The following is a 25,795-nucleotide window of genomic DNA, read 5'->3' as shown; positions in this document are numbered from 1 at the left end:
TGGCTATAACGACACAACGTGGCAGGGGCCAGGAATAAATAAAGGGGGACTAAAAAGCCTTGAGTGTACTGAGTATTTCAACATGTTCTGCCATTCAATGGCTAGAGCTGTATAAATACAACTATAGGACTAGTGGTTCAGGTACATCATTTTTGCTCATCCCAATCACCTTGAAAAGTGGCATGATTATTGCCATTTTCAGATTAGAAATCGGAACCTCAAAGAGATTCATGGCCAGGTTATACAGCCAGGTAGGGGACTCAGCATGATGCCTGGCACACTAGCAAGCATTTAATAAATATTTACAATTCTAATACAAATGGCAAAATCAACCTTGGACTGACTGGCTCCAAAAGCTCTTCCTCATTTGAGTTTGCTGTTTTCTCAGGAAACCACGATAACAGTGGTGGTGAATTGCATGCAGGGAGAAGGGTGAGAGGAAATACACTTCATATCTTTCTCTTCCTAGGTCAAGTCTGTGGGCCAAGGAACAGAGAAGGGACCACGTGGGAATTTGCCACTGTTAATCCGTCAGTTCTGGGGAAGGCGGCGGAGGTGGGTGCTGAGCAAAGGTTCTGAAGGTCAGCATATGCCACGCCTGCCTCTGTGCTAAAACTAGACGGACATGTATGTTTCACATGTCTGTGACAGGAAGGTTTTCATGGCTGTTTCCTATAAAAAGGTTTATGTAGTCCATGATTCTGAATCATGACGCCTTCTACCTGTGGTCTCTGGAAAGGGTGTAAGGGTGTAAGGGGACGGGGAAATTACTCTGTCTGAATGTCTGAAGGATTCAGGCAAAAATCTTCCATTTACTTTAAACCAGACAAGTTGAAAGAAGGCCGAAGTTCCTATAAAGTGTATTTAAAGTGGCTGTGCTGCCTCTGTGTTTAACTTCTAACGGGTAATACTTTTATGGAGCTATGTAAACCAACAACGTCTATAGTAAACGTGCTGAAGAGAAAAAAAGGAATTAACTGGCCAGTCCCTGGGTGAAGTAAGTTCCATCTCTGGAAATCTTGGGTTTTGCTTATCAATACCCTGTCAATACAGCTTTCCTGTGTGCTGACTCCAGCGTTTCCATAGGGTCTTTTTTAGAGATAGATGAAAAAAGATAGAGGAAGAGGGAGTAGCTGAAAACAGGTAGGAAAAAACAGCAAAGAGGAAAAATCTTCATAACTCACAACTAAAACAAAACAAAACAAACCCAGTTGCCATTGAACTGGTTCCTATTCATGGTGATCCCATGAGTGTCAGAACAGAACTATGCTCCATAGGGTTTTTGTTGTTAGTTGCTGACAAGTTGATTCCAACTCACAGTGACCCCATGTGTGCAGAGTAGAACTGCTCCATAAGGGTTTGCAAGGCTGTGACCTTATGGAAGCAGATCACCAGGCCTTACTTTCAAGGTGCCTTTGGGTGGATTTGAACTGCCAACCTTTTGGTTAGTAGTCCAGCACTTTACCATTTGTGCCACCCAGGGACTCCATTATTCTCTTTTTTAAAATTATGCATAAAGTAAAAAGTTTACAGAGCAAATTAGATACTCATTCGATTGGTTATACATAAAGTGTTTCATGGCCTTGGTTTCATTCCCTGCAATGTGTCAGCGCTCTTCCCATTTCCGCCCTGGGTTCCCTGTTTCCTTTCATCCTGATTTTCTACCCCTTTCTGTCTTTTCATCTTTGCTTTTGGGTAAATGTTGTCCATCTGATCTCTTAGAATTGATTATTCTAAGGAACACATCCCTCTTGGGTGTTACTGTTTATTTTATGAGCTTGTCTATTGTTTGGCTGGAAGGTGGTCTCTGGGAATGGCTTCAGTTCCAGGTTAGAAGAGTGTCTTAGGGCCATAGTCTCGGGGGTTCTTCCAGTCTCTGTCAGACCAGTAAGTCTGGTCTTTTTTGTGAATTTGATTTTTTGTTCTACAGTTTCCTCCCGCTCTATCTGTGACCCTCTGTTGTGATCTTGGTCAGAGTGGTCAGCAGTGGTAGCTGGGCACCATCTAGTTCTTCTGGGCTTGGGTCATATAGGCTGTGGTTCACACGGTCCATTAGTCCTTTGGACTAATTGTTCCCTTGAGTCTTTGGTTTTCTTCATTCTCCTTTGCTGTGGACAGAAAGAGGCCAATAGTTGTATCTTAGGTGGCCATCTGCAAGCTGTTAAGACCCCAGACGCTACTCACCAAAACAGGATGCAGAACATTCTGTTTATGGTGTGAGCTATGTTGTGTCAATTGATGTAGGTGGGACTCCATTATCCTTGTTGAAATGAGTAAAAAAGAATTACTACTGTTTCCCTTTCAGTTCCCATAGCTACAAAAGAAGCTCAAGACACACAGATGGATTTTATGATGTTGCTAAGTTTTGCATCTGAGTTATATTACTGAGATACTTCGTACTTGCAAAGATGGGTTTTTTTCCCCATGCTTAAATTAATGAAGGGAAACTTGTTATTTGGAATGAAAAAAGAAAAGAGTACTTACCTTTGTATCCCAAAATGGCTACTGTGATTGTTAGCAAGGCACATAAAACATACAGTAATATGATCGAAAACTTCAGTGCCCAGTTATTTTTACATTTGGTACACTGTGTTCCTTCCTGAATACCTGTAAGAGAAGTCATATTTTAATAATTGTAACCAAGAAGATCATTTCAGAAATCACCTCTTTGAATTTTGGCTCAAATATTTTGACTAAGAATAATTTTTATATATACTTTACTATACTATGAGTTGTATTTTAAAAGTAAACATTTTTTAATCACTTTAGCAATACATGCACTTCAAATGTTAGCTACGTTGTTATAACTGTATTCAGTATGTCTTGAAAATAGCATATAACCTTATCTCATAGAACACGGTTTCAAATCAAATCTATTATGATAAGTACAACGATAATTTCAGTAAAAATCTATGACAAAATATTTAAAACACTTAAATCTGCTTATTTCAGATAATATTAGATCTACAGTAATTCAAACACAATGACAACAAAATTGTGACTTGTCCTTTGACGTCTGTTTCAGTGGCATGCTGGAGCTAGTTTGTATTGGCTTGTAAGAGCCAATTGTTCAATTTGTAGGAATTTTGTTAGCTGGTTGTTAAAGAGTTAGTAGCTTGAAGTCAGCTTGGAAGGGGGTATTGACACTGTGGAAAATGGCACACTACAACTTTCTTCCCTCTGGAGAGCTGGTTTACCAGCAGGACGTTGGTTGTCATGTACTACGTATGAGCTATAGCAGAAAACATAGGTAATTTCATGATTAAAATGCCCAGTATATAAACATTCTTATACATTATATACATATAGAAAAAAGATACTGACTCTTATTTAAATTATCACAGTGGTTTGAATAACAACTATGGAACAAATAAAAAAGCCAGACATTTTTTATGAGAGGAGGTCAATTTTTACTGCCCACAGTTCAATTTTTTGAAAAGCATTCTAGTCTAAGTGGTAAACCACCATCACTTCTGCAAGTCACTCCAGAAACTAACCCATAAAAAGGGACCTTTCCAACTGATTGATTAGAAACACAGAAGACAAAAGAATGTGGACACTTTAATGTAAAATTCACATTGTAAGTAGTTTCAGGAGGTTCCTTGTTTTCCTGACCTGTTCTCCTGTGTGTGTCTTACTAATAACGGCCCCCAGGAGAACAGCCAGGGGCAGATCATCCAATAGGCAAGGTAAGCACAGGGCTTTCCTTGCTTACCAGATCATCTGTAGTGAACAGTTTCACTAGCTATGGCTGGTGTCTGTCTCACTCCCAAACCCACAGTACAGAATCACAGCCTCTTCAAATTTACGATCCTTGACAGGGGCAGAGACGCAGTAAGCAAGGTAAGCATGGGTTTACTTGTGCTTAGTTACTAATCTGTAGTGAACAGTTTCACATGGATTTAAGCTGTGATGAAACCCATGTGAAATTAATCACTACAGGTGATCTGGTAAGTGCCGTATTTACCTTGCCTATTGGATAATCTGCCCCTTAGAACAGCACGTAAAGGACTGATTTCCAGTAATTGTGGTCAATAACTCTTAATGGGTAAGTCAGAGGATTAAGCCACAGCTAAATTGTCTCCTTTGGTTTGTAACTGTACGCATAGTGCCCTTTTTCCAGTAAAGAGTTCTTCAGCTGTGTTTAATTCAAAATGACGAGAGAAACACCATCTAACAATGACTCAAACCTAACTTTCAGGGCTCAGCGAGTCCCTCTTATGTTCTGGGCTATAGACAGGGTGGGGTGGGAGTCTACTCTGTTTCTTGATCTAGAGCAGTGGCTCTCAAACTTTGGGGTACATCAGAATCACTTGAAGGGTTTGTTAAAACACAGTGTTTCTAATTCAGGGTTCCTACGAGTCAGAATCAGCGCAGCAGCAACACGTCTGCTTTTCTAGTTTAGGAAGGGGACTGAGAACGTGGATTTCTAACAGGAGTCCCAGGTGGTATGGATGCTGTTAGTCCGGGTACCACACTTTAGAACAGCACTTCTAAAACTTTAAAGTGCTTACAAATCACACGTGGTGGGTGGGGGCCGGGGGAGGGGAAGCTTGTTAAAATGCAGATTCCAATTTGGCAGGTGTGAGGTAGGAGCTAAGGTTCTGCATTTCTCACAAGGTCCAAGTGACGCCTGGTCTGAGGACCACACTTCCAGTCGCAGCCAGTTCTTTGACTGAGGGTGAGGCTGTAAAGCCAGACTCGCTGTTCAAACAGACTAGAGTAAATCAGCATCTTTGCCTCATGGTTTAGCCACTAAATCTTATTTGCTTTCCGCTCTTCTTCTTAATAGTCACCTGTACATTTCAGCTCCATGTTGCATGTCTAAAACTGAACTTGGTACTAGCCCTGCCAAACCAGATCTCCAGCTTCCATCTGACTTTCTTCATTCCATCCAGCCTAAATACTACTACTATCCCAGTCCCTCAGACTGTTAACCTGAAAGATACCCTGAAATCTTCTCTTATTCTTCAATTCCATCAGTCACCAGGCCCTGCTAACCTTCTGTTGGGATGTTTTATCATGATCAGCATCTTCTACAGTTCCCTCATGTTTACTTACTGCCTACACTGCACCAGGTTCTGAGCTAGGCACTTTCCACACTGTCTCTAATCCATGTGATAACCCTAAAGAGGCATTGTAGTGAGAGCTGGAATGATACCCTGTGCACATCACAGCCAGAAGTCCAGCCGGGGTCTTTCAGACTCCAAATGCCATGATCGCTCCATTGTGCCATGCTGCCTCTCGCTGGCCGTCCTTTCCTCTCTGTTTCAACTGCCACATCCTAGTGTGAGATCTCTTAATCTGAATGGAAACTTCCTCTTCTGTTCCCACTGGAATCCAACCCCACCCTGTACTAAAATACTACTGACCTCATGACAGTTGTCACCAAAAAAAAAAAAAAAAGGGAAACAAATAGACCTTCAATAGCTCATCTTTACTACAGGATGAAAACACACACACTCACAATCTCACACATACTCAACATTCACACACCCATCATTCTCCTCCTCCCTGCCCCCCGCCCTCTCTATAGCTCTTCACCTGTATTCGCCCAGCTTCTTCTCTATAACCTGGCAGTTTAAGATAAAACAAAGACCCTGTACATCCAGTTAAGGGTGAAGATATTTGTGAAACTGGGAGAGTGAGAAGTCTAGGCATACCCACAAACTTGCCATATTCCATATTCAGAAACAATAAACTTGTTTGATGGCAACTGTAAAACACAGAAGGATGAAAGGCACAGGAGTGCTGGGCTGGCCTCCTGGGGAAAGACTGGGTAACACTTTTACAGTTGATGGGGGTATCATGGTGTCATCATGGCTTTGGGATTTTAGGATCACAGTGGGTGAGCCCTTTACAACTCTTCAGGGTGATTTCTTACATTCCATTAGAACAGCCTCAGAAGATTTGGTCAGCAAGGAGAGAGAAAAGAGAATCTGGGGGTTGGGAGGTAACCGAGAGGCATCTGGTCAAGCCTCCTTTTGGTACTGGTGGGAACAGTAAGGGCTGCTGAGGTGAAGTTCGAGTCCTGACTCAGTCCAGGCCCTTCCCCTCCATCCTTGCCATGTGTGCTGGCGCCGTGCCACTGGACATCTCAAGCATGTGGTATTAATGGAGATCCACTCCCAGACAGTTGTCACTAGTTCACATTCTGAAGAGCAGGGTCACTTCCTCACGAAGTGCACTTCTCACTGCAGACTGTATCGGCACTTAATCAGTATCACATGGCACTGCCTGGGCCTCCTTTCTCCTTGACACACTTTCTCTGTCTTGTTTTTCCTCCTCCCAGAGACTTATTTTTAATAAGAATTCTGTTTTCTCTTTCCCTCTCTGCCCTCCATTGGAAGGACATCTGGCCAAACATACTGATGCCTACTACAAAGAGACCCTGCTGGTTCACGTAGCTGGGGACCCTCCACCTTGAACCTAGATGGTTACAGAAAACATTTGAGAGACATCCTCCTGTTAACCAGCCTTTGTACTGTTTGTTTTCTTAGCATTACTTTGCAGAGACTGGGGACTTTGTTCCCATGGGGGGAAGAAAGGGAGAGGGAACCCATCTGCTGAATGCTTTGGATAAGAGATTCCAGCTCAGGAAGTGAGGCCGTTTTGTCCCTTACCTTGAAGAGATCTGGCTTATCAAAAAACCTGGCCCCAACAGCACATTTGTAATTCAGCAGGCCACAGACAGAAAGTGCCTGAAGGATCCATCCCTTTCCATTAGTTGACCCTCCTGAACTGGATCCCAGTGAACTCGATTCTTGGCTCATATTCTGTATGTATTTTCCAGTGTCCAAGTCTTGGTTATACAAAAAAGTTTGGGGGACATGCAAAACCAGAGCCACTCTGGTTAACTCCTTGTGTATTCCACGGAAGTTCAGAAAAGGCTGACAATTTGGTCCCCAGTGTCCAAACTCAAGTTCTCTGTGTTGCCAAGTTTCCAATAACATGTGTTTCAAGTAAGAAGTAGGGGAATGGTGGGTGGTGAACTGGCTGGAGAGAAGAATTGAAACACTGCAGACGACAGTGCAGAGGGCCAGAAGAAATCACCAGCACAGAGAATTCCTTTCTACTGTGGTTCTCCATACAGGGCCCTCCCAAGTGCTGGAGGCCAGCTGCCAATTCAGTGTGTTTTTCCAATCTTTTTGGAGGACAAAAAGTTTCCCCCACCATCATATTTCTCTGCCATGCACATCACTGAAGGTGGATGCATCTGTTAAATGGAAATATGCCAATCAACCTCCTTCCTCATTATGGGGAGGCTGGCACGGGGTGAATGGGGGGCACTTCTGGTCTGTCTTAATTATCACAAGTGTCTAGCTCAGTGGCTTTGCCATAAGATCATGTTACCAAAGGGAAGCTTCAAAAAGCTGGTAGATTGCACAATGCAGAAAACCACAAGTTTTTTCTTTTTTTTAAATTGTACTTTAGATGAAGGTTTACAGAACAAACTAGTTTCTCGTTAAACACAAATATACATAATATGTACACATACTGTTTTATGACATTGGTTAACAACCTCACAACACGTCAACACTCTCCCTTCTCAACCTTGGATTCCCTATTACCACCAGCTTTCCTGTGCCCTCCTGCATTCTAGTCCTTGCCCCTGGGCTGGTGTGCCCCTTCAGTCTCGTAGAAAACCACAGGTTTTGATCTGAGATTTGCAGTGACCTTTTCATGTGGTTTTTTCATAGTTATTAATTTACTGCCTGGTGGTATATATTCCCATAAGCCCATGAAAATGATTTGGCTCTAACAGTAAAACTGATGATTCAAATAAATTCCTATAATTAAAATGCCCTCAAAAGCCTCCTGGTTGGTTACTTGAATGTTATGCAGTATCACTAGGACAAAAGTTAAATACATAAAACACTTGATCCCACAAAATAATGAGCTTTTCCTTATTATAGAGGCCCTTTACTAAATGATGGGATATGGTTTTAGTTCATAAATTTTTTTTTCTTATTAGTGAGTAATTTAGTTCCTCAAATAAAATCCCAGCATGGGCCACCTCACAATGCCAAGTTTCAAGCAGGACAAGAACTGGAAATAAAATCGCTTTCTGTGCAACATAAATACGGCATTACAACACCTCTGTATCAAAAAGATGTATTCAACCCAGAAAAACTATTTAAAAGAGTTGTTATGAGAGTCCGAACCCTCAGTGTTCATTCTGAACTTAAATTAATAATCTGTTCACTTACCAAGGGTATAGTTTTTTAAATTAAAAAATTTTCATGTATGTATTTAAAACAGCAGTCATTTTTTTTTTTTTTAATTTTTATTGTGCTTTAAAAGAAAGTTTACAGAGCAAATTCGTTTCCCATTTGAGAGTTTGTATATCCAGTGTTCCATGACACTGGTTGCGTTCCCCACAACATGTCAAGCACTCTCCCCATTTCTGCCCTGGATTCCCTGTTGCCTTTCGTCTGTATTTCTACCTGCTTCCTGCCTGCTCATCTTTGCTTTTGGGCAAATGTTATCCTTTTGATCTCGTATAATTGATTGTTCTAAGGAACACGTTCCTTTTGGGTGTTATTGTTTATTTTATGGGTCTGTATTGTTACTGGAGCCCTGGTGGCATAGTGGTTAAGAGCTCGGCTGCTAAGCAAAAGGTCGACAGTTCAAATCTACTAGCACCTCCCTGGAAACCCTATGGGGCAGTTCTACTCTGTCCTATAGGGTCACCATGAGTTAGAACCAACTCGATGGCAATGGGTTTGGGTTTTTTTTTTTTGGTTTATTGTTTGGCTGGAAGGTGGTCTCTGGGATAGCTTCAGTTCCAGGTCAGAGGGTGCCTTAGGGCCATAGTGTTGGGGGGGTTCTTCCAATCTCTGTCAGACCAGTAAATTTGGTCTTTCTTGGTGAATTTGATTTTTTGTTCTACATTTTTTTCCCACTCTATCCAGGACTCTCTGTTGTGATCCAGTTAGAGTGGTGGGCAGTGGTAGCTAGGCACCATCTAGTTCATCCGGTCTTGGGGTTGTGTAGGCTGTGGTTCATGTGGACTATTAGTCCTTTGGACTAACTACTCCCTTGAGTCTTTGGTTTTCTTCACTCTCCTTTGCTCTGGACAGGAAGAAACCCAATAGTTGTATCTTAGATGGCTGCTTGCAAGCTTTTAAGACCCCAGTCACTACTCACCAATGTAGGATGCAGAACATTGTCTTTATGAACTATGTTGTGCCAGCTGATGTAGATGTCCTGAGTAGATGTCCTTTGCCTTCAAGCTTAGGAACTTCATCCTGCGAGGTGTTTGGCTATGTCTAAGAGATTTCCATGACTGTGCCCCTCGTGTGCTCTATTGTCTACGTTAATAGGCATGCAGCACCTATTTTTTTTAACTATTATGTATGTGGAAATGTCCACAACCAAACCTATATCTGCAGGTGGGTGTGCTCCCTTACACCCTCCCACACCTCTTTAACATACCTATCTACCTATGTTAATACTATTGTTGCAGGATTGTCTATGTTATAGTAAATTACCATAAAAAAAAAGTTGCCCCTTATTCTTGCGTTCCTCTCAGTGTCTTCCTTTGCCTTGGTCACGTTGTGCTGACTTTCCCCATATTGTGTATTGACTTTCCCTTCACCAATATTAACAAGTGTTTTCTATCTAGTTAATAAATTTTCCTCCTTCCTTCTCCCATCTCTGGTAACCATCAAAGAATTTTTTTTTTCTGTGTGTAAACCTTTCCTTTTTTTTTTAATATAACAGCAGTCTCCTACAATATTTGTCCTTTTGTGATTGACTAATTTCACTCAGCATAAAGTCCTTCAAATTCATCTATGTTGTGAGATGCTTCACGGGTTCGTCATTACTCTTTATCATTGCATGATATTTCATCATGTGTACGTACCACAGTTTGTTTATCCATTCACCTGTTGATGGGCACTTAAATTATTTCCATCTTTTTACTATTGTGAATATGCTGCAATGTACATGGGTGTGCATATGTCTGTTTGTGTTATGCCTCTTATTTCTTTAGGGTCTATACCTCTGGTTTGGTTTTAATGTTTAGGAAAAAAATAGGTATTATTTGTCTAAAGTATATAATTTTTACCCTGCCTATTAAAAAAAAAATGTTGTAGGCAAAAGACAAATGTAATGGTTTCACTCAGAATACATGGTGTCTGCCAGAATATATAGTGTCCCAAAAGAATGCCATTATTTTCTCTTTGTGGTTTTTGTAGTAAGAAATCCTTTATTATATGAACTATACACAAATGCTTTCAATGTGCAGGAGAGGATTCCCTGCACAGGGTGGAACTCAACCATCACATCGCTTCTATTTGTCTATCCCAGCTGGCCCCCTTCCTCTTGGTCCTACTCCTGTTCATTCTATTCCACGGGCTGAGAGCAAACTGTTAACAATCCTGATGATACATTTCAACAATCCTGACTACTTCACTATCTGGCACTACCAAACGATGTTCTTGTGTGATTAAACGCTGAATATTTTAATTAAAGGGCTCATGAAAATTCAGCTCCAGCTTGAGTCCTTGGAGTCTGTTACATAATTGAGCTGGACATAGGTATTTGGAGGAAAGCCACTATATGTGTGTTTCGTGGCAGAGAGTTTGCTATTGCTATGAATGCAAAGAGGAAGAGTGGGGGAATGGCTGCCATTACAGAGCCTATAGTGAAATTAAAATGGTTAACAAAGCCTGGTATTCTCCAAATACTTCCAATACTGCCTAAATTGTCATCACTGTTATTATAACAGCCCCTGCTTTTCCTCTGGGACTACCCCACCGTGGCCCCTCAAGGCTGGGGAAATTTCCACGAAGAAAATCCTCCATGTTCTGTCTGCTTAGAGCAGGATAGATTTTAGTTATTAATAGATTAAACTGTGACCTGAGACACTAATTTCTAGATTTTCTGATATTATATAGCCTAGTTAAGGCACTGGAAACCCTAGTGGCGTAGTGGTTTAGTGCTACGGCTGCTAACCAAAGGGTCAGCAGTTCAAATCTGCTAGGTGCTCCTTGGAAACTCTATGGGGCAGTTCTACTTTGTCCTATAGGGTCGCTATAAGTTGGAATCGACTCGACAGCACTGGGTTTGGTTTTTTTCAGTTTAGTTAAGGCACTATAATTTTTTTTACATATTTATTTTTCAATATGTTTACCATAGAAAATTGGAAAAACCTACAAAGGCATTAGAGAGGTTTTTACATCTCCCATAGTCCTTTGACCAAAAATAATCTGTGGCAGAGGCCATTAGTTGGCCACCCAAATCTGTCCTCTCCTTTCTCAGAACTAGACTAGTAGCAGGCAAATAGCTGGTAACCAGCAGTTAAATACTGCCACATGACCAAGTTCTTGCCAATGGACTTTGAACAGAAGCAATGTGCACCACTTCCAAGTTTAGCTACCCAAAACCTGCCAGTCTGTTTTTCCCCTTTCTGCTGGGTGGATGCAGATGACAAGGACCTAGGGGATGTTGGGCTCAAAAGATGGTCAAAAACTTTGAATCTCTGAAGGGCTATGTGGAAGGCCATCCTGCCCACCTCAACACCTACCCCCGAACTGTTACATGATCAAGAAACTTCTTTTGTCTTAACCCACTGAAATTCTGGAATGAAGTTGTGACCACAGCCTAGCTGAACCCAAACAACACTAATCACATGGGTGCCAGTTTAGTGCATTACCACTCAATTCTTCTCTACTTTGTTTTTCTAGGTAAAAGCTCACATAGGTTATGTATCATATTTCTGATAACAAACATTGGTCTAAAAAAACCCATTGCCATTGAGTCAATCCCGACTCATAGTGACCCTATAGGACAGAGTAGAACTGTCCCACTGAGTTTCCAAGGAGCTCCTGGAGGATTTGAACTGCCAACCTTTCGGTTAGCAGCCATCGCTCTTAACCATTACACCACCAGGGTTTCCAAATATTGGTCTATGTTATTACAAATTCTTCATAATTTAATGGCTATACAGTATTCCATAAAGTAGCTGGTTAAACCATAATTCACTTAACTATCCTAAATATTGTTGACATTTATTTTGTTTCTAATTTTGCCTCTACTTTAAATAGTGCTGTAATAAACATTTTTGTGCAGAAGCCTTAAAAAAAGAAGAAGATAAAGTGTAGAAAGCTGACAGGTTAGACCTGTAGTTTAAGAAGTAAGTGTTCCATCAAAATAAAGGGGAGCAGAAATGCCCTTTCAAATGTGGATGGACAAGGCTTTCTCGGAAATGAGCAACAGAAATTACTCTCCCGTAAGTTAACTATTACAGGCCTGAGGCTTCTGTAGGCTGTCATTTCTCTCGCTATTCTGTGGTGACATGCTGCTAAAATAAATGCTTGGACGTTGGTTGGTAAGGTTTGTGAGCCCCTCAGGTGACTCATCCCCCCGGTGGTGATGGGAATTTTGGAGTGGGGTGGGCTGGGAAGAGAAAGCAGTTTTATAATTTCAAGGCAACTTATGGGACATTCAAGGGCCTTGCTCAGTTTAAGTCTGAAACCAAACCAAGTTGGCTGCCCTACTGAGTTTTCTTTTGAAGCCCTAGTGTTCTGAATAGAGCCTCAGAAGCCTGTCTCCAGTGCTTCCCACACGACTGTCTGGTGGCTCAAGCCCGCAGGAGTGGAGAGATGTGAATTAGTAGGAAGAAAGGAGGTGAAAGAAGGGTTATTAAATGGTGATTAAAAATCTATTTATCTCTTGACTCTTTTATTAATCCACCTGGAGTACATTGGCAAAAACAATTCTTTTTACAAATACGACCTTAACCGCACGGTTCAGAAATCCCCTGTAGCTCTCCACTGCTACGGTGACAGCTCCAGGTGCCTCCATGGAGATCCAAGATGCTTACCAGCTAGTACCCTCTGGTCATGCAGACTCTCAGAACCTCATGGCAGGAGGAGCATAGCCATCATGGAGGCCAACATTCATTTTACCAGTGAGGAAACTGAGGCCCAGTGAATGCCACTGCCCCACCCCAGCTTACAGCCCTGGCTTTGAGACTCAGGTTTCCGGATTCCTGGCCAGAGCTCTTTGGACCCCCAAGCTCCGTCTGCTCTACCGTGCTTCTTTCTTACTACATCCCACTTTTTCATTTAGTCAAGGGATAAGTACTGAACACCTGCTGTGCACCAGGCACTGTGTATAACGATGAACTAAACAGACAAAAATCTCTGCTCTTATGGGATTTATTCTCCAGTGAGAGAATATTTTAATATTTTAAGGTAGTGATAAATGCTACGGCGAAAAATAAAAGCAAGGAAGGGGCAAAGGGCATTCAGGAGATGAGGCGGATGGCAGTTTTAATCAGGGGGGGTCACCGAAGGCTTTGCAGAGTAACATTTGAGCAAAGACTTGGAGTGGGGAAGGAGCAAGAGAGTACCTGGCGGAATGCTCACTCTGCTCTCCCCAGGCCAGCTCACTCCCTCTCTGGGTCTTGAGACCTGCCCTCCTTCTCCTTGAAATACTCTCCCCTCTCTACCAAAGGACTTCCTTCAAAACCTTACCCACAAATTTCCCCCTCAATGAATATGTTCCTAGTTAGCCTTGCACCCAAGCCCAGCTGAGTCCCCTGGCACCCATGTGGTTTATATGGCAATAATCTACACTCACTTGTGGATCTTTCAAACAATTTAAATGCCATCTTCATGGCTGTCTCCTCCTATAAGCTTAAATCCCACAGCCATCAAGTCGATTCCAACTCGTAGCAATCCTAGAGAACAGAATAGAACTGCCCCATGGGGTTTCCAAGGCTGCAGTCTTAATGGAAGCAGATTGCTACATCCTTCTCCCTCAGAGTGGCTGGTGGATTCAATCCGCTGCCCTTTCAGTTAGGAGCCAAGTACTTAACCACAGCACCACTAGGGCTCCTGTTGTTGGGTGCTGACTCATAGTGACCCTATGTACAACAGAACAAAACCCTACCCCATCCTTTCCTATATGTGTGGAAGTTTTATTTCTCTGCAGTGCTGCTTCTGCCTTGCTCTAAACAAACCAGTACTCTACAGTACTCAGCACCTTGTGCATTTTAACCAGCAATATGACTGCAATGTGATCCTGGCAGTGGAAAGGCGGGGCCCCACCCTTCTCTCAGTGAATCTCCCTCACACACACTGGAACCACCACATCCCCCGTGCCCCCCAGCTCTCACGGTGCAGAGGATTTCACAAGCTCCTCTTCCACTTTTGTGCCTAGCCTTCTCTGTGACAAGTGACGCACTGATTTCACCGTCCTCCGAGGCAGGGTGTGGACCAGAGACCACGGTTATAGACCTGGGAGAGGGATCTGCTCAGGGGTCTGAGTGTCAAAATGCAGACATGCGTAATCACACCTTCCTTCCCAACAACTCTGGACACAAGCCGCAGGAACCCACAGACTGAACAGGAGATTGTTTTTTCTCCACTGTAGGGGAGGGAGAGGGACGGGGGTGGGGAATGCGAAGTGAGTTACTAATCAAAGGCATGTAAAGCATTCCTAGACCCCTTCCCAGACTGAAACGAATCCCAAGATTCCAAAAACGCACAGCATTTCTGCGTTTTCTGCGTCTCAGGACTCACAAAACTAAATCTGATAGAGCAAGGGCAAGAAGAGTAAACCAACAACCGAACACTTGCGTTGGGTGTTGTTTGAAAAAGTGTCATTTGGGGGCAGATGAGGAACTGATCCCCCACCTGTCTGTCATTTTGTCATTCTGTGGTAGTTGGCATGTTGCTGTGATGCTGGACACCATGCCACCAATATTTCAAACACCACCAGGGTCACCCGTGGTGGACGGGCTTCCGTGGAGCTCCCAGACTAAGAAAGACTAGGAAGAAAAGCCTGGTGGTCTACTTCTGAAAATTAGCCAATAAAAGCCCTGTGGATGACAACAGAATATTGTCTGACATAGTGCCGGGAAGATAAGCCCCCTAGGCTGGAAGGCACTCCAAATACACAGTAGACACAGCACTGATGATCACGAAGATGGCACAGGACCGAGCAACGTTTCATTCTTTTATACATGGGGTCACCCTGAGTCGAAGCGACTCCACATCAACAGCAACAACAGCAGAGAAGCTGACATCACGATGATGGGGACGCTGCTGAGCACGACAGATCTCCGTTAATGACAGTGTGCTTGGTGTTTATCACCAAAACAGGGTCGGAGCATGTGGAAATTACGCTGCAGGGCAGCAGGTGCTGAGCAAAAGACTCAATCCACCACCTCTCACATATCTCCTTGATTGTTTTTAACCCAGAAAACTAGTGTTTTGATGGAAAAAATGGGGGGGCTTCCATGTAAATGAAAATATCAGTCAGTCTCACAGACATTCCTCATTCCTCTAAGAATATGTGTTTTTTACTTTCTTCAAGTGAAGACTATAATTGAGGACACTTAGAATTAAGAGAAAGTGAGCCAAGATAGGGTAAAAGATTTTAGTTGGTGTTTTGAAGTAATTATTCTGCTCTGAATGCAGCCTAGGTTCTGAGCTTTAATGAGAGATGAGTCACTTAACTTGAAATGACCCAAATGAGGAAAAGTTGGCAAAGAAATAACGAGGGAAGTGGGAGGGAGCTATTTTACATACTAATGGCTCACAAAGGTTGTGGGGGGCGTCTGGCCCCAGATTGGGAGAAGAGCAGCCCGTTCATCAGCCACATACTTGCTACTAACACTGGACACTCAGGCCGACAGAGATAGGAGGAAATCTCTCTGGGGGCAGACCACCACAGTTTTAGAGGTCGAAAGAGAACAAAAATGGAAAACCACCAAGCAAAAAAGTTAGAAGGCATACAGTGGATTATTACTCAATGTAAAGTAAATGAGAAAATGTACACTCATAAAATCTCTCAGGCCTTTGCAAAGAGGTCATAAATAACTGAGTTAAATTTAGAATGTTGCCTAAAACTGAAATAACTGGATTAAAAGATGGATAAATACACATATTTGTATATGCACACACACACACATACAAAGTGACTTTCTTCAGACAGTAGACATGTTAAAAAAAGGATTTCTAAAGCAAAATTCAAAGTCACGGTTTTCCATAGATGTAGCAGGGTGTGCTGCAGCCAGCTGATGCTGCCTAGTGAGAGTCAGTTGTTTATGTCACTTTACGACCCCATGTTCAGTGACTTTACATTGGTAGCTGGAAACTGGTCATGATGGAAGTATTTACACTAAAGAAAGTAGCAAACACTACACATCAAGGCATTTCCTGCTGGAGAGCTGATTGTTAAACATTTGCCAGCACGTCACTCAACCTAGTGCAACTGATCCATCACAATTAAACCAAATCGAACAACTGCTCTGTCCATGTGAAGTAATGGAGAAGCTGAGGATTACTGGCACCATCATGCCGGGATGTGGTGGAGATTATATTGGAGCCTTGTTCCTTCCTTCTCCCTCAAGGTTACAGAGATCTTATATGAGTTCCTATTAGTAGTACTGACAATTAGATGATGTTGTTAGCTGCTGTAGAGTTGGCCTCCAACTCACAGAGACCCCATGGACAATGGAAGGAAATGCTTCAGATTGGGCCATTGTGACCCTTAGGATTTCACTGACTGGTTTGGCCCTTCTTCCTGGTCTGTCTTAGTCTGAAAGCTCCCCCGAAACTTGTTTAACATCATAGCAACAAGCAAGCCTCCGCTAACAGACGGGTAGTGGCCATGCATGAGGTGCCTCAGCTGGGAATTAAACCCCGGTCTCCCGCATGGAAAGTGAGAATTCTACCACTAAACCACCAATGTCTTCTGTAAGGAAAATAAGGCGTTTTGAATTCAAAACTTGCATGGAAACTTAATAAACTTCAAATCCATAATCTCTGTAGGGTGAGATAAGTTTAGATTCCCAATGAAACTGAGAATGTTTAAGATTCAATTCCCAGTTGTCTATTAAGTTCACTTCACAGCACAAATGTAGGTTTGACATAACTCTGACCAACCACCCTGAGAGGGAATTCCCTTCTTACATGGAGAGGATATCCAGGAGGACTGGCCCTGATCCATCACCCACCTCAAGTCAGAGCAGCAACGTTAAGAGGCACAGCTCTGGCGAACCAACCTAAGGACAGGCAGTTGTGGAGGAGACATTTGGGTTTATACAAAGGAATCATCACAGAGGAAGAGATTTCGAATAACAGTCTTCAGTCTGGAAGATTCTTGTTGCCTCCTAAAATCACGCTGGACTTAAAACCTCATCTACTGGGCAGAAAAAATCGAAACGAGTAAAGGAGAGGGAAACTTCCTCATGTTCACAAGATGCAAAATGTTTTGCAGTAGCAACTACCAGACCAAGAAACAGAAATAGGAAGGCATCTGAAATGCAGCAGCTGAGCAGTTCATAGTGGAGGTAGACTGCCTGTTGAACTGGAGCCCTTACGGTGAGTGGAGAATCGCAAAATTTGCCGGGGCATATCAGCTCTGGTGATAAGTGAATAATGATGCACACAGACGCAGAGAGTATATATACAGTGACCAAGTGGGATGATATGAAATTCTTAGGGTAAAATCACTTAATTGTTTTCATACCTGAAGGAATGAATTTTATTTCCTAAATAGCCCAATAGCTCCTATTTAGGTTTTTAAACCAGTTAAACACACTGACAGATAGAGAGCTCTGGATGAGGACTTAACAACATTGTCCAACCCACATGTCACTGGGGTTTTCTCCACCACCCCAGTGAACGTGGAATTTGCAGTTAGTATCAGAATCACCCATTAGGGATTCATTCATATATTTTATTTCTAATTTGCAGCCTGTATTTGTTTACATTAATTCCTAGTAAAGTATATATAGTTTAGAACCTAGTGCGAGTTCATTACTCATGATTACTTAAGGTATCCTGTGGTAAAAAAATCCCTACTGAGGGAGAAAAAGGGGGTCATAGCTTAGTTTCTGTAAGGATGATGGAAAAATGTGGAAATGGAATAGTGGTGATGGTTGCATAACATGGTGAATGTAATTTTAATGTCACTGAATTGTATGTGTAAAAAAAGCTAACAGGGCAAATGCTTATACATATATACCAAAAAAACCATATGTTTATATATATGTATGTATATATTTACCACAATAATTAAAAAAAAGGAATCCTCAGTTAAGAAGTGGTACTATCTTGAGTGGACCACCACGCAATGGGATCCCAAGGGTAGGCTCGCTTGGCTAAGTGGACCAAGGAAGCACATCTCTTCTAGAATGGTGCCTGAGCCAGGGCCCTTCTTGCCTGAGGCAACCAGCCTTCCAACCCTACTATTGGAAAAGTAACTTGGATCTCAAACCAAAAACAAAACCCACCACCATCAAGTTTATTCTGACTCACATCAACCCTGTAGCACAGAGTAGAACTTTCCCATAGGGTTCCCAAAGGGTGCCTGGTGGATTTGAACTGCCGACCTTTGGCTGACAGCCGAGCTCTTCACCACTGCGCCACCAGGGCTGCTCCTGGATTTCAGGGCCTACTAATGACGAGTCATCTTGGCAAACATAAACCAGTTGCTGTCAAGTCGATTCTGACTCGTGGCAACCCCATGTATATCAGAGTGGAACTGTGTTCCAACAGGTTTTCCACGGCTGATTTTTCAGAAGTAGATCGCCAGGCCTTCCTTCCAAACCACCTATGTATAGGCTAGAACCTCCAACCTTTCGGTTAGCAGCTGAGCTCAGGCACTATTTCATGCCCATCACATTATGCATGGCTCTGAAGGGGAACTGAGAAAGAGGGATTGAGTGATTCACAAAAAGTCTGTTCCTAAACAAGGAATAAAATGACATCCAGACTTAACAGCTATGCAACGTTCCTTCTTGCCGGAAAGCAGTTGTGTTACAGAAGCAAAGCTGGTAAAGACAACCAACACCTGGAAATATAACCTACTGGTTGCGTTGAAACAATTTGTCACTTGATACAGCACTTAGGGGAAACAACACCTAATAAACAATGCCTTTTAGTAAGGCAAAAGAACATATACTACGGGAAAGAGAAAAATCTCACAACCATGGTTATGACAATGCTTATAAAATTAGAAACACTAATTTATTACAGTAATGCAGAACCTCTAAATGACTGTATGATTGTATATTGACTAAGTTTTACCTATAGGACTGCTGAACAGAAGTAAATCTTGGCTTGGAACTTGGTGGGAAGATCAGTCGATTTTCACTCCTGCTTACTTGCCAGATACTCACCACAACTGGGCAGAAATCATATAAGAAATGTTTACCCAGTGGAGCTGAAGAAGTCAGGGGCTCCGGGGCTGGGGGCCGAGGCTCATGGAGGGCTTTCTGTTTCAAAGGCTGTTGGCTTCTGCCATATAGGCCCAGGGTAGAATGAGAAGGATCACAGAGTAGGGGATAGAAAGCTTTTTTTTTTTTTTTTAGAGAAGAACAAAGACTTGTGATTATCAAGACAGAACAGGAAGAAGAGACAACAAAGAAATGACAATAAGCATCAGGCCTCATGAAACAGAAATGTTCCTACTATTAAAAACCATTAGCCACTTGTATTCTCACAAGGCTGGGTAACCCTGAGGGGCTTTCCTCCCCAGGACGCAGAGATGATATTGATGACTTCTGTTTCTAATAAGAACAGATTCTAGAGAGCGATGGGAATGGAACAAAATGTTTGCACAACAGTCATGTACAATTATTTGGACATCTAGGGAAAAATCAATCAAGTATGTCAGAGAAGAGACTTGAGTACCAATCTACCTCTAGTGTTAGAATAGGGTGATTTTTATTTCCCAAATGGCCAACCAGCCTCATTAACTAAGGGTTTACATCTGCACACTTGGCCAGCAGAGCAAGGCAGGTGTCCATTCCAGTTCTGCCCTTCACAGGAGCCTTTGTGCAGCCACAAACCATGATCCAAAGGCAGCTCCTCCCATCTGCCCTGCGCCCCCTACTCATGGCACCACGCTTAGACAATGAAAGCATTTGTCCTCCTTGATAAATATGCTTCAGAGCCCTTCTCTAATCTCAACTCTCCTCCTTCCACCCTCCCTCATGGAACACAAAATAGGTCATTAATGGAAGATGCCAAATTGACTCAGTTTATGTTTATTCCACTGTCTCATTTTTATCAAGTCAAGCACCACAGTCCTGAAGTCCCTGAGCCAAAGCTGGGAAAAGACGATTCAAACACTTTAAGTTGGTGCAGAAATAGGAGCGAAATAGAGTTTCCTGTAACATTTTCTGGAAACCCTGGTGGCATGGTGGCTAAGAGCTACGGCTGCTAACCAAAAGGTTGGGAGTTTGATTCCACTGGGTGCTCCCTGGAAACTCTATGGGGCCATTCTACTTTGTCCTGTAGGGTCACTATGAGTCAGAATCGACCTGATGGCACTGGTATATTTTGTAGGGTACAAGTGAAAGAGTGTTTTTTACTGACACTGGCTAATACAATTCATACAGTGTGGAGCACTTAGGGATTCAAGGTGTAACACAGGAAGTGTCCTGATGTCTCATGTACAAGAGAACCTGAGCCCCCAGTAGAAAAAGACTGTCGGCTAAATAGTTAAACCCTCTCGTGTCTTTAAAGAAAGCAGAGATTCCAACTCTGTAGCAAAAGAAAATGAATCCCTCCAAGAGATGAGGATATTTAAGTTAGAGAGCCAGTGAAGACTAAAAGGTGGTCATGGTGGATGGGAACATGGACAGACTCCATTGTGAGGAGAAATGTGAAATTTGTACACAACTGCAGAACAAATAAACAGGCTTCTATTTTGTAGTTTATACTGAGGATCTTATCTGCTTATCAAATAGGATCTTACCAGATTTGCTCGTGTTCCTAACAGTGACACTTTTTTCCCTCCATGGCCAAGGGCCGCTAAGGGGGCCTCATTGTGGCATCCCTTTTAATGTTTCTAGCCCTGACGCCCCGATACAAGAAGCAGATGTCTCCACTGAGACTAAACAGTGGAAGAAAGAGTGGTGTGAAAACATGGAAACTGATTCAGACAGGACCAGAGCTCTTTTCTTTGCTGCATCGATTAAGGGTTCTTACTAGCTCCTTTGTGAGGGGGAACTGGAACCTGGTATCAAAACCCACCCTATGTACTTTACAGTTTATTGGATATAATTATATACCATGAACATGTGTGGTCTGCATTCCAGAGTATAGGATCAGTCATTCTTAACAAATTCTTTGTTGAATTCTTTAAGTCCTAGCTAAGAGCCTCTTGGAAACCCTGGGTGATGCAAACAGTTAATGTGCTCTGCTGCTAACCAAAAAGTTGGCAGTTTGCATCCACCCAGAGATGCCTCAGAAGAAAGGCCTGGCGACCTAGTTCTGAAATACCAGCCACTGAAAACCCTAAGGAACATAGCTCTACTCTGACACACATGGGGTTGCCATGAGTTGGGGTTTCCTCAGGTCGGAGTCAGCTTGGGGGCAAGTGGAAAAGCCCCTTGAGGGCTCACTGTGAACAGATAGCTGAACTGGGTAGAATGGACTACAGGTGGTCTCTCACTTATAACCGGGATCTGTTCCGACGATTCCATCCTAAGTTGGTTCTGATGTAAGTTGAATACCTTATCTCATTTTTTTTTTTAGTTTCCTTTTTTTAATTGTGCTTTAAATGAAAGTTTACAATTCCAGTCAGTTTCTCATACAAAAACTTATACACACATTGTTATGTGATTCTAGTTGCTCTCCCTACAACGTGACAGCACACTCCTCATCTCCACCCTGTATTCCCCGTGTCCGTTCAACCAGCTCCTGTCCCCCTCTGCCTTTTCATCTCACCTCTGGAGAGGAGCTGGCAACATAGTCTCATGTGTCTACTTGAGCTAAGAAGCTTACTCCTCACCAGCATTATTTTCTGTCTTATAGTCCACTCTAATCTTTGTCTGAAGAGTTGGCTTCGGGAAATGGTTTTAGTTCTGGGCTAACAGAAAGTCTGGGTTTAGTGTTCATTTTTATTGCCTTTTATTATCAGTATCTTTATAAATCTGGTCTTTATTTGTCACTGGGGGTAGGAAACATGACATATAAACTTACAGGTATGATGACATCAGCAAATTCCACACGACAACATTGTCTGTAGTATGTACTACTGATGATAAGATATAGACCCAAAAAGAGAAAAGGACGGTTGTAAGTGCTGTTTGTAGTAACTCGAATACATCGTAAGTCGAGGACTACCTGTATTATAATAGCACTCTAATGCCCAGGGAACAACCTGGGAAAGCTGCACCCTTCACAGAATTCTGCATGGTGTGCTTCATGGTCCATCTGCATGAGAACATCAACCAACAGGTATACTGAGTGCAGACCCTCCGTCCAATACCAAAGTCACTAATATGTACCAACGTGACTTTAAAACAAAACCCAGTGCCGGCGAGTCAATTCCAACTCATAGTGACCCTATAGTATAGAGTAGAACTGCCCCATAGAGTTTCCAAGGACTTTAGGCACGTAAATTTCTATTCATTGTGCTGCTATGAAGCTGCTACACTTCTCTGTTAAGTTTTTGTCTTTGTTACCCTTCCGCGCGTTGGCCTAATCTTGCATGTGGGCCCTGTTCCATGAAAGACCCGGGATGAGGGCGAGAGATGGGGGGTGAGCTCCCAAATACCTAAGGCCTAGCCTATTTTTTTAAAACCACTTGGCTGATGTACATATCTATAAAACATTGCTAGAATTGGAGGTGTTTCAACAGCAATGAGGAGCATATGAGACTGAGTGATCTAATACAGAGGACGAGTTCCTGTTGATTCAGATTTACCCAGCAAGGAGGTAAAACAGACCTTGAGTGATAATAGACCTTGATATTCTCAAAAAATACATTCCATCATTTCTAAGAGACTACAATTTATCCTTCTATCTTGGGCAAACTCTAAGTAACATGTGCCGAGTATACATATCATGTTGTTGTTGTTAGCTGTCATCGAGTAGGCCCCTGACTCACGGTGACCCCATTTCATAGATTGAATTATATTCCCCCCAAAATGTGTATATCAACTTGGTTAGGCCATGTGTGGGTGTCTTCCATTTTGTGATTGTAATTTTATGTTGAGAGGATTATGGTGGGATTGTAACACCATCCTTACTCAGGTCACCTCCTGACCCAAGGTAAAGAGAGTTTCCCTGGGGTGAGGCCTGCACCACCTTTTATCTCTCAAGAAATAAAAGGAATGGAAAGCAAGCAGAGTTGGGGACCCTATATCACCAAGAAAGCAGCACCAGGAGCAGAGTGCATCCTTTAGCTATCGGGTCCCTGCACCTGAAAAGCTCCTTGACCAGAGGAAGATTAAGGACAAGGACCTTCTTCCAGAGCCGAGAGAGACAGACTTCCCCTGGAGCTGACACCCTGAATGTGGACTTGTAACCTCTAGACTGTGAAAAAATAAATTCCTCTTTGTTAAAGCCATCCACTTGTGGTATTTGTTATGGCAGCGCTAGATGACTAAGACACTCCACATGTTACAGAGTAGAACTGCTCCATAGAGTTTTCTTGGCTGTAATCTTTATGGAAGCAGACTGCCAGGCCTTTTTCCATGGAACCGCTAGGTGGTTTTGAACTGCCAACCTTTGCGTTAGCAGCCAATCACAAACCGCTTGCACCACCTGCCACCTTGGTTCCCATATATATCACAGATTCTCAGTATTAGGGAACTACAGGGTCCCTCTAAAATCTTTTTTAAAAATGTATACACTTTAAACATGCTTACATGTCAGTTAACACAATAGCATACCCAATTTGCAAACATGGCCTGCCACTGTGGACAAAGCCACCCAAGGAACAAGCAACATGAAAGCTATGATCTTTCCCCAGAAAAATGCAAACAGACCTATACTTGGATATGGTTTCAGGAGATCCACAGACTCTAGAAGCCATCCATAGGACTTAAGCTCAGAACATCTGATGCAAGGCCTCTCATAGGAAGTACAAGTAAATTTTTTCTCACCAGAATAAGTTCTCTAGAAACCCTAGTAACATAGTGGTTAAGTGCTACGGCTGCTAACCAAAAGGTCAGCAATTCGAATCCACCACGCGCTCCTTGGAAACCATATGGGGCAGTTCTACTCTGTCCTATAGGGTCGCTATGAGTCGGAATTGACTCTATGGCAATGGGTTTGGTTATTTATTTATTTATTTTGGAACAAGTTCTCTCAAAAAACAAACTCGTTGTCTTTGAGTCAATTCCAACTCATAGCGACCCCATAGGACAGAGTAGAACTGCCCCACAGGGTTTCCAGGGAGCGGCTGGTGGATTTGAAGTGCTGACCTTTTGGTTAGCAGCTGAGCTCTTAACCACTATACCACCAGGGCTAATAAGTTCTCTGGACCCCTGATGGCTAAGAACTCAGTCTGCTAACTAAAAGATCAACAGTTCAAATCCACCAGCAACTCCTTGGAAACCCTGTGGGGCAGTTCTACTCTGTTCTATAAGGTCATTATGAGTCAGAATCAACTCAACGGCAACGAGTTTTTTTTTTTTTAATGGGTTTAGTAAGTTCTCTACAACTGGAATGCTCCTTAGATGTGAGGATGGCCGGACTTTGTCTTGCTGATTTTGGACACATCATCAGGAGAGATCAGTTGCTAGAAAAGGACATCACATTTGGTAAAGTAGAGGGTCAGTGAAAAGAAGAGAAACTCTCAATGAGATGGACTGACATAACACCCACAACAATGGGATCAACCATACCAACAACGGTGTAGGACGGGCAATGTTTCACTCTCTTACACATAAGGTTGTCGTGAGCTCGAGCTAACTGGATGGCAACTAACAACAACAGTAAGTTCACTGGTTGTTACTCTGACGTACTTTGTATCCACCACCGAGAGGACAATCTCATTTACAAACATCTTCTCCCTCACCCTTCTTCCGGGTTGGTTCTCTTGATTGCCTGGCCCAAGCAATGCTTATCTGGCCCCTCTAATTCAACACAGCAACACAAGCATCGGCAATGTAGGCCACAGTTGTCTGTGCAGCCAGTTAAGTAGCATCATTAAGACAATCCATTGCAAAGTGGCAGAAAAGGACAGAATCATCCAGAAAAGAGGAAGAGGCTAGACATGGATACAGGGGAAGTTGGGGAAAGTTTATCCGTGGTTAAAATCAACAAGTACAATGTTGACAATGGAGGCCCAGATGTCCCATTAAGAAATGTCCTACTCAAACAGTTTCAAAAAGTTGGCAACTGTCCTGGTAGGAACCAACAGCAGGAGCAACAGCTGTAGTGAATGGATCAGAAGTGTCTTTTCTGCACATCTGGCTTCATCTCGGTCATGTCCCTCTTTGCTCAAGTTCCTTCAGTACCTTCTTGTCTCACTCAGCAAGACTGGGGGCCCACGAGGCCCTATGTTGTCGGCCCTCTCCCATCCTGATACCTGTGACCGTGTCTACTCTTCCCTTTCCCACCCTGCTCTAGCCACGCCAGCCTCCTTGCTGTTCCTTGAACATATCACACAGGGCCTTTGCACTTGCTGTTTCCTCTGCCTAGACCCCTGTCCCCCTGGATGTACTCACAGCCCACTATCTCACTGTTTTGGTCTTTCCCCAAGTGTTGGCTTCTCATAGAGGCCTTCCCTGATCAGCTTTTTGAAAAAATGGAACCCCTCAGCCTCCATCCCCCTTTCTTGTTTAGTTTTTCTCCACAGCACTTTTCACCATTTAACATACGATATATTTTACTTATTTTTTTGGCCTCCCCTAACAAGAATGTAAGTTCCATGCAGGCAGAGATTGTTGTCAAGTGTGCTCACTACCACTTTTCTAGCAGCTGGAAGGTGGGCAGAAGAGCACCTGCCTCACAGGGCTGTTGAAAAGACAAAACGAGTTAATACATGTAAAACAACTCAACAGCACTTGCCATATAACAAGAAC

General features: G+C 42.8%; 1 protein-coding gene and 1 long non-coding RNA gene across 4 annotated transcripts in view; one reads left to right on the top strand and one right to left on the bottom strand.

The window, feature by feature from the left end:
* LOC126085526 (uncharacterized) overlaps positions 1-2,439 on the top strand; it is a 33,822-nt gene extending 31,383 nt beyond the window's left edge. For all 3 annotated transcript variants that reach the window (XR_007519298.1, XR_007519297.1, XR_007519296.1), the window contains one exon: positions 470-2,439. This is a non-coding gene — a long non-coding RNA (uncharacterized LOC126085526). The remainder of the gene's footprint in view (positions 1-469) is intronic.
* The window catches only part of COLEC12 (collectin subfamily member 12), a 241,575-nt gene that overhangs the window by 37,938 nt on the left and 177,842 nt on the right, over positions 1-25,795 (bottom strand). Inside the window, exon 3 of the mRNA XM_049901010.1 lies at positions 2,485-2,607. Coding sequence (XP_049756967.1) covers positions 2,485-2,607 — 123 coding nt within the window. The remainder of the gene's footprint in view (positions 1-2,484; positions 2,608-25,795) is intronic.

This window comes from Elephas maximus, chromosome 11, assembly GCF_024166365.1.
Source record: "Elephas maximus indicus isolate mEleMax1 chromosome 11, mEleMax1 primary haplotype, whole genome shotgun sequence".
Taxonomy (NCBI): domain Eukaryota; kingdom Metazoa; phylum Chordata; class Mammalia; order Proboscidea; family Elephantidae; genus Elephas; species Elephas maximus.
Note: the sequence above shows the minus strand (reverse complement) of the source record. Positions and strands in the feature narration are given on the sequence as shown.